The 15,753-nt window shown below is 32.0% G+C and overlaps 4 protein-coding genes across 6 annotated transcripts; 1 reads left to right on the forward strand and 3 right to left on the reverse strand.

Moving 5' to 3' along the window:
• Positions 1-286: 286 nt before the first annotated feature.
• On the reverse strand, positions 287-2,436 carry LOC108562655 (cuticle protein 70, isoforms A and B). The gene is made up of 2 exons (XM_017921069.1): positions 2,370-2,436; positions 287-695 (listed from the first exon to the last, which is right to left on the reverse strand). Exons 1-2 carry the CDS (start codon positions 2,379-2,381, stop codon positions 357-359), a joined length of 351 nt encoding a protein of 116 aa, XP_017776558.1. The 5' UTR covers positions 2,382-2,436; the 3' UTR covers positions 287-356.
• Positions 2,437-4,852: 2,416 nt separating this feature from the next.
• Positions 4,853-13,167, forward strand: LOC108562654 (calphotin). Of its 3 annotated transcripts, none has more exons than XM_017921067.1 (2): positions 4,853-4,924; positions 12,694-13,167. In XM_017921067.1, the coding sequence occupies exon 2, from the start codon at positions 12,694-12,696 to the stop codon at positions 13,120-13,122; it is 429 nt and encodes a 142-aa protein (XP_017776556.1). In that variant the 5' UTR covers positions 4,853-4,924; the 3' UTR covers positions 13,123-13,167. The 3 variants fall into 3 exon arrangements, with proteins under 3 accessions (XP_017776556.1, XP_017776557.1, XP_017776555.1); XM_017921068.1 differs by lacking the exon at positions 4,853-4,924 and adding an exon at positions 5,180-5,305; XM_017921066.1 differs by lacking the exon at positions 4,853-4,924 and adding an exon at positions 12,403-12,620.
• On the reverse strand, positions 7,907-8,258 carry LOC108562651. Its single transcript, XM_017921063.1, has 2 exons — positions 8,198-8,258; positions 7,907-8,131 (listed from the first exon to the last, which is right to left on the reverse strand). Exons 1-2 carry the CDS (start codon positions 8,213-8,215, stop codon positions 7,907-7,909), a joined length of 243 nt encoding a protein of 80 aa, XP_017776552.1. The 5' UTR covers positions 8,216-8,258.
• Positions 10,112-11,128, reverse strand: LOC108562653 (protein app1-like). The gene is made up of 2 exons (XM_017921065.1): positions 10,831-11,128; positions 10,112-10,768 (listed from the first exon to the last, which is right to left on the reverse strand). The coding sequence occupies exons 1-2, from the start codon at positions 10,843-10,845 to the stop codon at positions 10,145-10,147; spliced, it is 639 nt and encodes a 212-aa protein (XP_017776554.1). The 5' UTR covers positions 10,846-11,128; the 3' UTR covers positions 10,112-10,144.
• Positions 13,168-15,753: the final 2,586 nt, after the last annotated feature.

Raw genomic sequence — 15,753 nt, forward strand, 5'->3', positions numbered from 1 at the left:
GAGAGTATTGCTCCTTAAAATCTTTACACTCCACTCGCAATAGACGAGTGGAGTAGATCAATCCCTCGTTTTTACACTGATTAAAAAAATTAAATTAAAAAATAAGTTATATCTCCTTTTATTTTGTTGCGTTTTTGATTTACAAGATTTTACATTGAAAAACTTACAATTCCGAGGGTAAATCGGGGGATAAATGTAATGGGTTGAAAATTGAATACACTATTTAGATAATTGCTATCGGTTTTTTATTCTAATCGATGTTTGAAATAAATAATTGTATGCCAGGGGATGGTGTGTGCTGTGGTGTTTTTTTCTTTCTTTCATTCTTTCGCAGATGCTGCTCGAGTTTCGTGGATTTAGTGACCGTATCCGTGACCGCCGAGACCGAGTCCTCCGTATCCACCAAGACCTCCTAAGAGAATCGGAGCGGATTTGACGACGACTGGGGCGGCGTGGACGACGGCCGGAGCGGCGTGGACGGCTACCGGGACGGGGTTCAATGAGATGCTGTTGCCGTTTGCGTAGCTGGTGGCAAGGGATGTCTTCAGAGCGACGGGAGCCGCAACATAGGTTGGGGCTGCGTGCACCACCGCCGGTCCTGCCAATAATCCTCCGTGTCCTGCCAATAATCCTCCGTGTCCATAATCGCCGATGAGTCCTGCGCTGGCTACAGCTACAAGCATACCGATGACAACCTGAAACCAATGACAACGGTCAACAAAAGCTTCTTATTTCTATAGCAACAATTAACCGGAATCGGAAACAAATAAGTAAATCATACAAGAGAAAGTCGACAGGACGAAGATTTTGGAAAAAGACATTAAACAATAAAATAATAATTAAAAATAATACATTAACCATTTGAATATCAGCCTGATCCGTTACCTTGAAAATGAAAGTTCGTTTTTAATTTAATATAAGAATGTACTTTTAGTAATGTTTATTGAAATTTGTAATGTTTGGTACAAATCATTTAGAGATTGTTAGACAAGAATAATTATGTTGGATAACAATCTTTAAATAACCGTTCTCCTTGTTTTAGAAAAAATGTATATTTTTATAAGATGTCTGAAGTTCCAGCACATTTATGTCACTATTTAATTTATAAAGAGACGTGAAACAGACTGCATTAAAGTATCAACATGTATTTATGTTGATACTTTAATGCAGCGTTTTCCAAACTGTGAGGTGCGAACTAGTCTAAGGGGAGGCGCGAATATTAGTGATAGTGAGCAATTTTTCAATTGACTGCTAAAGTTTTATCTATATTATGAAATGTAGGGGGGGAGGGTAGGCGCTAAATGATTAAATATTTTTAAGGGAGGCGTAGTAACATCAAGTTTGGAAACCGCTGCTTTAATGTAATCTTTATATTATATAAAAAAAAAAGATTTGTTTTGCAATTGGAAGCACTAAATCACTATAATTCACTTATTATACGATTTAAGCTTAAAATTTCCCGACTACACAAAAAATCCACATATTTTTTGTTGAAATTTAATATAAATTTATAGGCTACTTAATTTTAATGTGTTTTAAAAGAAATTCAAAGATTTTTTTTTATTTTAACTATTTTCAGGTAACAAAGGGTAGATTATCATCAAGATTAAATGCCTTAAAAGATTTGTATAATTTCCTCTAAAACTACTTTTTTTTTGCAATTTAAAAATATTTATCTTGCAGTATTAATGTACTTATTTATATTTATCATTGATCATTGAGGTAATTTTAAGTAATACAAGAAAATTTGATTTTCTTAATGTTACTTTTCTTCTAATTAATCATAAAATTCTATGCACAAATGTACGCATAATGTGAATTTATTTAATTAATAAAGCTTTACATATACAATTATAATAAATGAGTCTGTTATAATTCTTGTTTAATCTGTGTTTAATTAATTAAGAGCGTTGTGAAATTAAATTATTTACTTATAATTAATATTTTTGTTAACAATTGAGATTGAAGTGTTACAAGTTTATATACATTTGTAAAATAATCGAGATTCAATTTTTCTTTGAGTATTTCAATGGTTATTTTCGTTTGTATAAATTAGTTTAATTAAATTTCTAAAGTTTGAAAATTTACTCTAAGCATTTAAAGTAATAAAGAATAGATTAAAAGCAGTTCTTTAAGAGTGTTGCAACAATGTATATTTAACTTTAAGGATTACAAATCTGTTACTACATTTGTATTACTTTTAATTGAATATTTTAAGCTAATGAGAAATATTTAGTATTTGCAGTTTCACAATACAATACGATTGTATTACTTTCAATTGAATGATTTATGTTGATAAAAATATTGAGTATTTATATAGATTTTTTTTGCAATTTAAATTAAGTTTGAAGATATAAAAAGATACTTACGAGTCTGAACATGTTTGGTATTGTGGGATTGTTTTAAGATGTTTTGATGTTTAGTGTGGAAAACTTCTGCTTCTGGTTGTTGTTCTGAAGACGAAGACGACGGTGGCGATTTATATATTGGTCGGATTGGCCCCACCGTCGGTGCATTTGAACTGGAGCAAGGGCCCTTTCATAGAGCCATTAGATAACTAAGACGAGGTGCGCACGGAAAGAAAGAGACAAACACACATAGACAAACTGAGGAGAAGGCAGTTTATGGAAGGTAGCAAAAAGAAAAATGATGTATACACGAAAAAAATATATTTAGAATATTAACTTGACCCTCTTGTGACTAGTCGATATTCATGCATATGCGAGCGTTTATCCGCAAATCTGGGACATTGCTTTTATTTTAATTGTAATTAACATTTTGTATTGAGTTTTCTTCTCTATCTCCGCTTCAGTTTGATCTAGTTTCTGCTTCTCTTTTTACATGTACATATATATAAAAATTATTTTTTTTTCCGAATGTTTCCAAGCCTTTGCACTCTTTCGAATAAATCACTGTTTTTACAATTTTATAAAAAAAAATCTTATGATTATTTGTGTTAACTTTGGAATAGTGTTAGTAACTATAATTAATTGATGAAAAAATTAGGTTAAGAAATAATTCTTTATTACGTTATTTTTGTAATCTAGTAGGTCTTAATTAACAAAAGAATTAAATAATGCAGGTGTAAATTGGGTTGCGTTTATAGGATTACATAAAAATGGGACTAAAGTTTCAAAACTTTTTTTTTTAATATTTTAGTTGGTACACTTATTAACACATATGTTGTTTTTTTTAAAATATAACAATAGTTCTTCTAAATAAAATATATAAAATAAAGTATTTTATCCTTCTCAACTTTCCATTTTTTGTTTTATTGAAATATTCAGTATTATACAAATGCACTTCTTAAGTTTTACTCTTATAGTACCAACTGAATTTATATATAATGTGCTAGTATCGTTTAAGTTGGTACTCCTGTCCGAAACAATTGCTAAGTTGTCAAATAGAAAGTTATTAAATGATTGCTTTACATATTAAGTTTTTTTATATAAGATTCTACTGATTTTATTCCGTTTTGGATGAATTCGTACTTGGATTTTTGGAGGTGATCGGCAACGAAAGGTAAACATTTTAAATAAATTCATAAAATAATTAGGATTTTATTACAAATTAATATTTACACTTATTAATTAATTCCAATTAAATTATGTTTGCAAATGTCATTTCTTGTGAGTATAGATTAATTTGTATCACCTGTCAGAATTGTTAAGATGTCAAATACAAAATTTTGAAAGAATTGCTTTACACAAGCAGACTTTAATATACAAAAGGCTACATTATAAATCCATTCCAAATATAATTAGGATTTTATTAGCAATTAACATTTTTCATAACACCTATGCATTAATTACAAATTATGTTTGCAAGTGTCGTTTAATATAAAGATATTTTAAGTTGTTGCATTTGTCAGAAATAATTTCTAAGTATTTGACAACTACTAAACTTTTGAAAGAATTGCTTACACAATCAGATTTTAATATACAAAGACAATTATTCTGGAGGTGATCGGCAACGTAAGGTAAACATTATAAATAAATTCATAAAATAATTAGGATTTTATTACCAATTAATATTTACACTTATTAATTAATTCCAATTAAATTATGTTTGCAAATGTCATTTCTTGTGAGTAAAGTTTAATTTGTATCACCTGTCAGAATTATTAAGATGTCAAATACAAAATTTTAGAAGAATTGCTTTACGCAGATTTTAATATACAAAAGGTAGACATTATAAATCCATTCCAAATATAATTAGGATTTTATTAGCAATTAACATTTTTCATAACACCTATGCATTAATTAAAAATTATGTATGCAAGTGTCGTTTAATGTAAAGATACTTTAAGTTGCTGCATTTTTCAGAAATAATTTCTAAGTATTTGACAACTACTAAACTTTTGAAAGAATTGCTTTACACAATCAGATTTTAATGTACAAAGACAAAGTGATTTTCGGAGATGATCAACAACAATTAGAGAAGGTAAATACCTTTTTGTAAATTCGAATAACAAATATAAAGGCCTGTACACTCTACGCATAATTTGACAAGTAGAGAGTTTAGTATTACTTATACATTTAGGCTTTATTATTAATAATTTTCGAAACTATAATGATGATGAATACTAAAACAACAAAAAGTTTGAAGAATGAGACAAATAATTTAAATACGAAACGGTGTAATTAGGACAATTTATAAATATAATAGTGTGCATAATCTGTTTCTTCCGAATCCGACAGTTTACTTCGGAAATTCGTTTTTTATAACCTAATCCAAGCGTAATTTCATGTAATTATGTCTAGATTAATGTAATCAGCTGCCGTTTTTGCGGCGTTCGAAAATAATTGGGAAAGTGATTTCTTGGATCGGCTTGGCGTTACTGCAGTGGAAACCGAGACCGGTCGTGCAGTCCAAGTCTAAATCCACGTCGAAGTCGGCGAGATGTGTGCGCGGCTGAGCTGAGGTGAGTAATGGCCCAAAGGCGAGCGGGGAATGCTGTTTTATAATAACTAGATTATCGGTAGGCTCTTTGCTACAGTCCGGTGACCACGCAAAGGACCTTGCGAAATCCTGTCCCGGCACAGGAACAAAACAAAATAAAAAACAAAAATAGCAACAAAACATAAACGAAAACAAAAACGCTCTGAAACATATGCACCTATGCCCGATATATCTCGCTACGAGCGAAACCCACATTCCGTTTGAAAATTTTCCGTACACGAAATCCTAAATACTTGCCGTTTGCACAACGCACCTGCATTTCCATCACCATCATTACCATTCTGCACGTTTTTAATATGGCCATTTTTTTTAAATCATTTGGAAGTTTTCAACAAAAATAAAAGTAAGTGAGCATCGCTAATGAACGATTCTACTAATGAACCCGAATAATTAGGGAATGCAATTAAGCGCATTTCATTACCTCCGCTGCATTTCCTGCTCTTGCCTTAACATAGTCACTAATTAGATTCTAGTTGCAAGCAGTAATCAAGTATCCTTCGGCGGTTTCAGCTCTTTCTATATTAGGAAACTATCTTCTTTTTTCTTTTAAACGAATTAGTTATTAGTTTTTTTTGCTATCAACACTTTAGATGTACATTTTGTTTTGTATATAGTACATGTATAATATAGTAATTATTGATAGACGTAATTAACTAACAAAGTAATACAAGAGCTTAAAAATAGTATTCATCTGTAAACTAGTGATTTTTATGGATCCGCGATAATTTTAAAAGATCATTAAATAATATATTTTCAAATGAAGTCCAAAGCATAATAAGTTCTTAACTGTGCAGTAGAAGTTTAACTATAGGTTGAAATGTCAATTGGGTAAAAAACCACTTAACATAACACTAAAAGATCATATCTCAAGTATACTAAATTAAGCAATAAAGATTATTATTATTTAATTTATACAGAATCACTATGACAATACACAGGAATACCAATAACTATGTAAACACAACATATAGTAATTTCATGAAAATCCATTATAGTAATTGGTATGTCTGTTAAATATTTATGTCTAATATTATTCGTAGTGTTGATGTTTTTTTTTCAAATTTAGAACAATACGAACTCTTGAAGTATTTAGAAAAAACTAAAAATAAGTAAATTTTATTATTATTAAAACAATTATAAGTATTGACTAATTGTTTTTAAAAATTTAAACCGTTGAATACAATTTCAAATATAAAAATATCATTTTACATTATTGCGTTGAAAGTCTGAAAAATTATTAGGTTTGATATTAGATGTAATTAGTGAATGGACTATAAACTACCAATTGTATTGCATTACCAGAACTGCATTTCCTGCTCTTGCTTCAACAAATCCACTAATTAGAATTCATTTACCAATTAAGTATTATCAGATATTATAACTATTGCCATGGTCAATCAGTATATTTTTTTTATTTAAATTAATTTAATTAACTAATTTTATAATTTATTTTTTGTTAATTATCTGGTGTTGCATAATACAATCCTAAATGAACACAAATTGTTTTTTACATTTTCTAGCTTTATAATTAATTGGTTTTTAAATCTATAGATCTCGTCTTAACATTCTAAATAGGTTGCAAAATGACAGCTTTGACGCATAGTGACAGCTGTCATTTTTCATGAACTACTTTTAACAATTAAGAATAAATGCAAGCAAATACGTTGGGTCACGCGGAAAAAATGTTGAGAAACGCTGTAATATATACTACATTCATACATAAAATGTAATCATTTTATTATACTTTTATTTTTAATATTTCACCTGCATGTGACATTTTTAATAGCTCAAAGTTCCGTTGAAAACATCCGGAAAGGTCAACGTGTACCATTAAATCGCTTGCGCGTCATTCGGAGGATTGCACAAAGGACCAAAATCGGTCACTCCATGAATGCTATGAAAAAAGATGAAAAAATAGAAATAATTCTCGGATTTTATTAACGAGCAAAAGTACCACCTGTTCGATAACTGACATTATATTTCTTTGAACGCAAAAGCTTCATTGTCGTATTCCAGTTAATTGCAGAAAATACAGATTATCTGAAAACAGTTTATTATAATCGTTGAAACAAGAGGCGATTTATCGACGTGATCTCAATTTGCCGCTAAAAGTGCGAATTCGCGTACACAATAACCTCGCGTCGGTGCTTTCTTAATTGGATCATTCGTTGCACAATGCTCTATTCATAATGTATGGTTATCTCGGGAATTTAAGTTGTTCGATTGCAAATATTAATGTTCTCTCTCTCTCTCTTTATGCAATTTATTGGGTGCTCCGAACGTAAAACTAAACCACTTTCATTTTGCATTTTAGATTTATCCAATTATTATTCAAATTTTAATGGATTACATGTTTCCTCTTTGCTTTTACCTCATTTTTTTGCTAATGCATATTTTGTAAATACTGGTCTGTTTATAAAATATATCAATTTTGATGTAAATCTTTCAAACAATTGAAAGTTAGTATACACTTGTTTATAGAATATTATTATTGAAGAGCGTAAGTGACATATTAATTATAATGTATAATATAGTTAAATATGTTGAATTATGTATATGGAAAAAAATGAGACTCTTGAATCATGAATCATGATGACATGAGTTTACTTCACATTTTTATGTGATTTGCTACAATTAATTAATTGATATTTTTTGTTTTAGGAAAATCTAAAGTTTTTAGTGAAATTATTTGCAGTAATGTTTAATTTTGAAGACTGTAATTAATGAAATTTATTAGGTCAAAGGTAGAAATTAGACAGCAATTATAGAATTACTTTTTTTTTATTTATTTGATATCCTCGAGCTGAGGAACTCGCGCACAGCGCGTTCATTTTTATGCGACCCCGATTTTCTTATCCCAGGCAAAATTTTATGGAAATAATAATTATTTTTTGTTTTGTTATGTAATTTTTTTTGGCATTGACAAACGTGTCCATCCCTCAACTTAGGCGTAGACGATGGGGTTGCTGTAGGCCAGATGATGCGGGTAGGCAGCCAAATGAGCCGGGGCGGCGATCACTGGGGCGGCGGCAACCGGGGCGGCAACTGCGTGGTTCACGACGTGGGCGTTGTATGTGCTCGCATAAGGCGCCACATACGCAGCCGGGAATGCCGCAGGAACGATTCCTGCTGAGCACATAGCCACGAACAGAGCGAAGACAGCTAAGATCTGCAACAAATTCAAATTAGTTTAACGATTATGATTAAACTTTTGATTAAAAATTAAACAACTTACGATTGATTTGGATGCCATGGTGATTGTGGTTTGATGGATCGTTTGACAATGTTCTGTGAATGCGGTGCGTCGCTTTTATATCGTTTGATCCAGGTGTGGGTTGTCTGGATGAGGATGAGGTGAAGTCCAAGGAGGTTTTCGAAACCGTTGTACGCGTCGTTCCATTTTTGGAGGCCCCGACGTGCTCGGTCGTTCTTCTGTCCATCCGTACGTACACTGTACACATATTAATTTCGCTTTCTGCAAGCAATTCAATACCAATTTCTACTCTCTTTACACAACGCAATTTCATAATCCAGCGTTGGAAATCAAATTTCCATTGTGTACTCAAAATTTGATTGCATACAATAATACATGCGTATACCGTTAGTTTTTGTTCAATACACGTATTGTAATTCAACATTCATTTTTAGGAAATATTATTTATCTTTGAGTTTGCATGATTTAATCTCCCTGGGGAGGCGTGAACTAGTCTAAGGGGAGGCGCGAATATTAGTAGCAGTGAGCAATTTTACAAATATCTGCTAAAGTATAGATACATTCCTGTGCTCTTATCCATATTGCTGTAATACGCGTTCAAAGTTGAAAAATTGAAATTAGAACGTTCGAAAAAGCAGTGTTTTCACATTTAATTGATTTACTCGAAAACTATAATAGACAGAATGAATCCAATATATGCATATGAAAGCTGAATATTTGGGGAATCTAGCAAGTATAGATACATTGTGCTCTTATCAATATGGCTGTAATACGCGTTCAAAGGGAGGGGAGGCGTAGTAACATCAAGTTTGGAAACCACTGGGTTAAAGAATCCCGAACATTTGAGAAAATGAATTATATCTAGTGCATAAGCTACTAGATTTCTATTTGGCATTTACGGTTTGAACTTTGCTTGAGTATGTGCACTATATATACATTTTTTTTTTAAATTGCAAATTGTTCATTGATGAATAACCAATAACTGTGGCCAGGGGTTTGGGGAGGCGCCAAATGATTACATACTTTTGAGGGAGGCGTAGTAACATCAAGTTTTAAACCACTGATTTAATCGATCTTTTGTAAAAGTTTTATGGCATTATCACTTGCAGAATTGAAAATTATGATCCTTAATTTATTTATTCACTCAAACTTATATCGATTTTTTTATGATAATATTTTATTAAAATTATTATTAATTATTTTTGTCATAAAAATCACAGTTTTAAAAGTGATTATAATTAAAATTTAAAAATATAAATATCTAAAATAATAAAGTCACCCATTGTAATAGCAAACTTTTTGTTTTTTATTATTGTATGGATAATATTAAATTTTGTTATTATCAATTTATTTCAACTCTTTTTCAATCAGTTAAGGTGGCTATATTTTACTCGTTACATGCCAAGTAACGATTAGTATTTTATCTAAAATGACAGCTGTCACCTTGTGTCAAAGCGAGGATCTGATGACATAATCTTAGAAATTGGGTCGCTATGCAACTACAAACAAATCTGTAGGATTACGCAACAAAAATGTTGAGAAACGCTGTTATATAAAACATTAAATTAAGTTATTCTGTATAATCCAATTTGTTTTTAACATACTTATACATTTTTCTGTAATTTTATGTATAGTATGTGCAAATATTTTTTCTTATTTATAATTTAGTATTAATATTTATTTGCGTATTTTTGTGGTTCATGAGATCTTCTAAGTAATTGCATTGCGTTAATGCAGTGTCACTTCTACTAGAATTGACATTTTTTATATATTAGTTCTGATGTTTTTCCGGTAATAATCATATGTATTAAGTTTAGGAATAAAGTAAAGACTTTGTATTTATATTGAAAAAATAGTTTTTAATTCTTAGCGTTTCAGAAATAACAAACATGTCAAACATCAAACAATCAAACATATATACAAAATTGCGAATGCCTAAAATAATGCTCTAATACTGGCTCTGGCCGATTACACTAAGGCTTTTGCGACGAATCCTGGATGGTACGCATGTGGCACTGGAGCAGCAACGGCTCCGAATTGAGGAACTACTTTAGCGAATTGAGGATAGTAGGCTGGACCGGCGGCTGCTACATGATGAGGGTAGACGGCCGGAACTGCAGCAGCGAATTGAGGAACCACTGGTGCTGGAGCGGCAAAGTGGGGAACAACTGGAGCTGGGGCAAAGTGAGGAACCACTGGAGCTGGAGCAAAGTGAGGAACCACTGGTGCTGGGGCTAAATGAGGAACCACTGGAGCAGCAGCAACATGAGGAACGACAGCAGCGGTCGCTGGAGCAAAGTGTGGTACAGCTGGAGCGAAGTGTGGAACGACGGCAGCTGGAGCTGGAGCAAGGTGTGGTACAATCGGAGCTGGGGCGACAGCAGCTACTTGAGGATGATGGACGAAAGGTGGCACCAGAGCAGGAGATGGAGCGATGATCTGTGTCCTGGGGAATGTTTTGAAAATGCTGATGCTCGACGCAAAGGGTGGTACGTTGTACGGAATGGCCTTAGTGTAGGTGATTCCAGGGGCTGCTGGTAAAAAGCCCCCCTCGATGGATCCTGCTACAGCCAGTATAAAGGCAACGGCAAACTACACGGAAGAAAAATATAAATAATATAGTAAAGATTGAAATTGTAATACTGATAAATTACCTTCAAAGTGTTCATATTTGGATTTTGGATTTGGTTTGTCCGGGTGGATTGATGAGTGTTTGATGGTTTGTGATTTGGAGTTGTTCGGTATTTATATCGTTCCCACCCAACGGGCAGAGAATGGTATCGATTTCAAATTAGGGAAGTGAAATTTTGATGATCTCGTTGTATTTACGTGATCGGAAACAATTAAAAATTTCACCAGTCCGTCGTAGGCGGCCGTCCATCAATATTCATCGTAACGAGCACATTAATTTTTTTTTATCACTGTGCGTAATACTTCTGACAATTTGCTTTATGTAACATTCGAAGCGAGCTTCTAACTCTTAATGAAGTTACAAATATCTTATTAATGATAATGCAAAATAAAATTTAACTTAAAATTGACAGTTTCAGAAATTATGACATGTTCTAATGTCATAAAATTGAAAATTGATTTTATCAGTTATCTGTATAAATAATACTTAAATAAATATGTTAATTAGAGTAAATATTATATAAAATATACTAAATTTGACGTTTGATGATTATACGACAAGTGAATATGACAGTTAATTTTAGCGTTGATATAAATGAATATGGATTGAACATCAACATCAAAATGATATTTATTCTAATTATCAAACGCCAAATTTAGTATATCTATAAAATATCATAAATTTAACGCTTTAGAATTATAAGACATGTGAATATGACAGTTAATTCCAGCGTTGATATGAATTAATAATGATAGAAAATCAACTGGAATGAGATAATTAGATTTTAAAAAATATCATAAATTTAACGTTGTAGAATTATATGACAAATGAATATGACAGTTAATATTATGAAGAAAGATTAATAGAACATCAACAATTTAACACTCTACAATCATCTATTAATTGGAATAATATATTAAAGTTTACCAATATTCCAAAATTTCCGGATTTATACTCGTATAGAGAAACATATTCAAAAATATACATAATATGTGTACACAAGCTTTAAAAATGATGTAATAGACGCACAATCCGGGTCTTCACTTCCCATCGTCACTCGTTATGCGAATCGTCGCTCGTTTAGCGAGTCATTTTTCTTACAAATCATGCTTGTTATGCGAGGTGCTCGTTAAGTGCGGTTCCACTGTACATATATTTGAATTAAGACAATTGTATGTAGATTATCAACAATTTTTAATATTAAATTGTAAATTGAATTAATTATTACATTTGATTTGAATCTTAAAGACAATAACGATTTATTTCTTGGATTAATTGATATTTTATTAAACGGATTTACTTTATTATAGTTAAACATGATTTACTTTCATAAAGACTAATTACTATTAAGACTAGTACTATTTTTTGAATATGGAATCAAAATTTTCTAAAAACTAATAAATTTTAACAATAATTTATAATTTCAATCTAGTAATATAGATTTGAAAAAATATTAACAATTTCAATAAAATATCAATGTCATAGAACATTTGTTGGTGAAGTCGAATTAACGGAATATAAATTCGGTGCGTTTATGAACTAGTTCAATTGCGCTATGTGCAGACATCCACAAATTGTATTGTTTTTTCGGCGGAATAAAAGTGAAAATTTATTGGCCCGGCTCTTTCACTTCGACGTAATGAATCTACATGTAATATAGATATTGAAGGTACGCGCTGAATAACAATTAGGATTATACAGAAGTGATGGTAGTAGGGCGTTTAGATATATAAACTGACCGAAGAAAAATGGTAGACATTGTGTTCGACGATTCACAAAGCAAACAAAACCTTTAGCAACATGATGAAATCAGTGAGTGTCTTCATATCGTAAACTACAGCGTAATATATTAACATTTTTTTTTTCGTTCTGTTTACTTTTGCAGATGATTTTCGTTCTGGCCGCAGCTGCCTGTGTCGTAGTGCGTGCGGAGCCGGGCGTCGTGGCGCCTGCCGTCGTCACGGCCCAAAGTTCGCAAGTGTTTGCCCGCAATTACAATGGACTGGTAACGCCGATCGTGAAAGCCGCCCCACTGGTCGCGACATCGCCTTACTTCGCAGCCGCCCCTGTCGTTGCCTCACCTTACGCACCACTGATCAAGGCTTCGCCATACGTCGCCGCCCCAGTGGTCAAGGCTTTCGCTTCACCATATCTGTCTTCACCATACGTCGCTGCCTCTCCATTCGTCAAGGCGGTCTCAGCTCCTTTGGTCTCATCTCCTCTGATCAAAGCCGCTCCACTTGCATACCCATCGCCATACTACAACCCATACGTCTCTCCGTACGTAGCCGCACACGCACCGGTCGTTGTCTAAATTCCCATCGTCGACCCTTTGATATTCAACAATAATAAAATCGAATAAAACCTCCTAAATCATATATATTTATTACACAACCTAAACATATATCCTAGACAAACTCTCTATTAGACTTCCACAAGGAAAGTAGAAGCATTTTTTTTTACAGAAACCTTCTTTACAGTGATGTATTTAATTTAACTATAAGTAACCTAAACAAATCTACTATATCAAACCCTTAATTTTCTACAACAGTGGAAACCTAACCTTATCTTGTCTAAATTAAGATTAACTTACCTATCCTACCTTAAATTTTTCTTACCAAAACTTACTCTAACCCAGCGGTTTCCAAACTTTATGCTACTACGCCACACCGAAAAAAATTTAAATTAAAAAATTAAAATTTTTTTTCGCGCCTCCCCGAAAAAATAATTTTTTTTCCGCGCCTCCCTTACCTTTTATTGTTTTAATAGATTAAATAATATAGACAAGTTTTATTTATTTGAAGATATTATGGTATAAAAATTAACTTATTAAAAATTTTTGGCGCCTCCCCTGGCAAGAGTCCTTCCAGTTTGGAAACCGCTGCTCTAACCTAACCTATTCTAACCTAAACCATTTTATTAAAAAAAAAAAGAGCTGTTTACGCTTGGGTCTATTACTTTTAATGCATTATCTGTAAAAACACCCACCAATCCTATCCTATCTTAAGATATTTTGGATACGTAATGTAACTTATTTCATTGGTAAATTTATTAACATAAAAAACATATAACAACTTGTTGTTGTCTTAGCCCAGGATTAGGAATTTTTAGTTACAATGAAGATAATCGTAAAGCAGTTCTTTTTCCTCAGTAATTTTACTTAAGGACGGCGCTTTTCGGGTTGCCTGCCCCCGAACATTTTTCGTGGACGCCTATGGAGTGAGTGAAACGTCAAATATCTTACTCAATTATAACCTTTAAACGTTTAAATTTCTTATACACTTTTTAATGATATTGAAGCAATTTATAACAATTGTGGGAAAAATATTGAAATTTTCATTCAATTCTACCTGCCGCTGCTCAGCTCCTAAGCAATCGAAGCAAATATATTGCTTCTGGTAAGAAAAAAAAATCTTATTTCTTGAAACAGTCCTTTTTTAAATACTCCTACAAGTCGAGGGTTTTCTCTAAAATTTAGTGTTGCTCCGTAGAAAAAAAATATACATCGGGTGAGCATCGAGTCTTTCTACCATTTCATACCTTTTTTTCAATCCCTCCTTTGAAATGTGGGAGTTATTTCTGCCGCACGCTTAATCGTGTATGGAATAAGGTTTTGCAATTGTTGTTTCAGCTGGAAGAAAATATCTATTTTGATAATAAATATGAATTATAATAAAAATGACGATAGTTCTTCGGAAGAATCTATAAGTTTTAAATCAACACAATGTTGTCGTTGGCTTTCGTCCTCTTTAGAAGAGATGAGTGTTAGTGCTACCGAAGACGAGAGTACTGATGATGAAAATAACCATTTAGAACAAATTTCTAATAATAGAGAATGGATACCTATTACGAAAAAGAGACATGTTGAGCTAGAATATGCTCAGGAAGATACATTAATCGACATGAATATAGATTCCAAGCAAAACAAAAACGAGGAGCCATTTTAAGCTTGATGAACCAAAATGGGGTAAAATTTCTAAAATGAACTGATAAAAGGCCAGTTTCCATGTTAACGACCAGCAACAAACATATGTGTGCTACAATTGAAGGCAAGAGCGGAAAACTGAAGCTTGATGCTGTTTTTTATTATAATAATTCAAAACAAGGAGTTGATGTTTGTGATCAGATAACATCGTATTATAACTTTACGAAGAAGTGTTAAGTGGTATAAAAATATTATAATAGAATTAATTTGTGGGACGTCAATTGCAAATGCTTGGTATATACATAAAAAATGGCGAAAAATCTGATTTGTTAAAATTTCGAGAAAAAAATATTGATAAACCAATGAATGATGACGATACGGAGATGCAATCAAATCAAAAACATTTCATTGAAACGTAATCTGGTACAGCAAAACAGGCAAGAAAGCGATGTAGAGAATGTTATAAAACAATATCTTCACGGGAAGGTAGTGCAACTGCCGCTAAAAAAGCAAAAAAAGTAGTTATATATTGCGCACAGTGTTATGATCAACCGACACTGTGTATAAAATGTTTAGAAGATGTTCTTAAAAATAAATAAACATTTGTATTATTAAATGATCCTATTTTATTTTCGTTATATTCAATAAATATACTCAACAGGGTTCGAATTTTATTGAAACGCAGAAAAAGTGATATAGGTTTTATAATAAGCAATAATAATAATTGATCATTGCAATTTCTATTCAAGTCGAATATATCATCTTGTGCATAGTCAAGCTCTAAGCTTGCATTGTTTTTGAATAAATTAGCAATGTTTTTTTAGAAACAGAAATAATATGTGCTTATGATAATCATATTGTATTTTCAATGCCGTTGCGCTTCGATTACTTAAAAGCTCAGAAGCGGCATGTAGCATTCAATGAAAATTTCAAATATGTTTCTCAAGTTAATTTGTAAAGTATGCCTAAATTATGTCACAATATCACGTATTATTCTAAATTGCTTCAAGAATTTTTAAA

Source organism: Nicrophorus vespilloides, unplaced genomic scaffold (genome assembly GCF_001412225.1).
Source record: "Nicrophorus vespilloides isolate i.1.1-1 unplaced genomic scaffold, Nicve_v1.0, whole genome shotgun sequence".
Lineage (NCBI taxonomy): Eukaryota > Metazoa > Arthropoda > Insecta > Coleoptera > Silphidae > Nicrophorus > Nicrophorus vespilloides.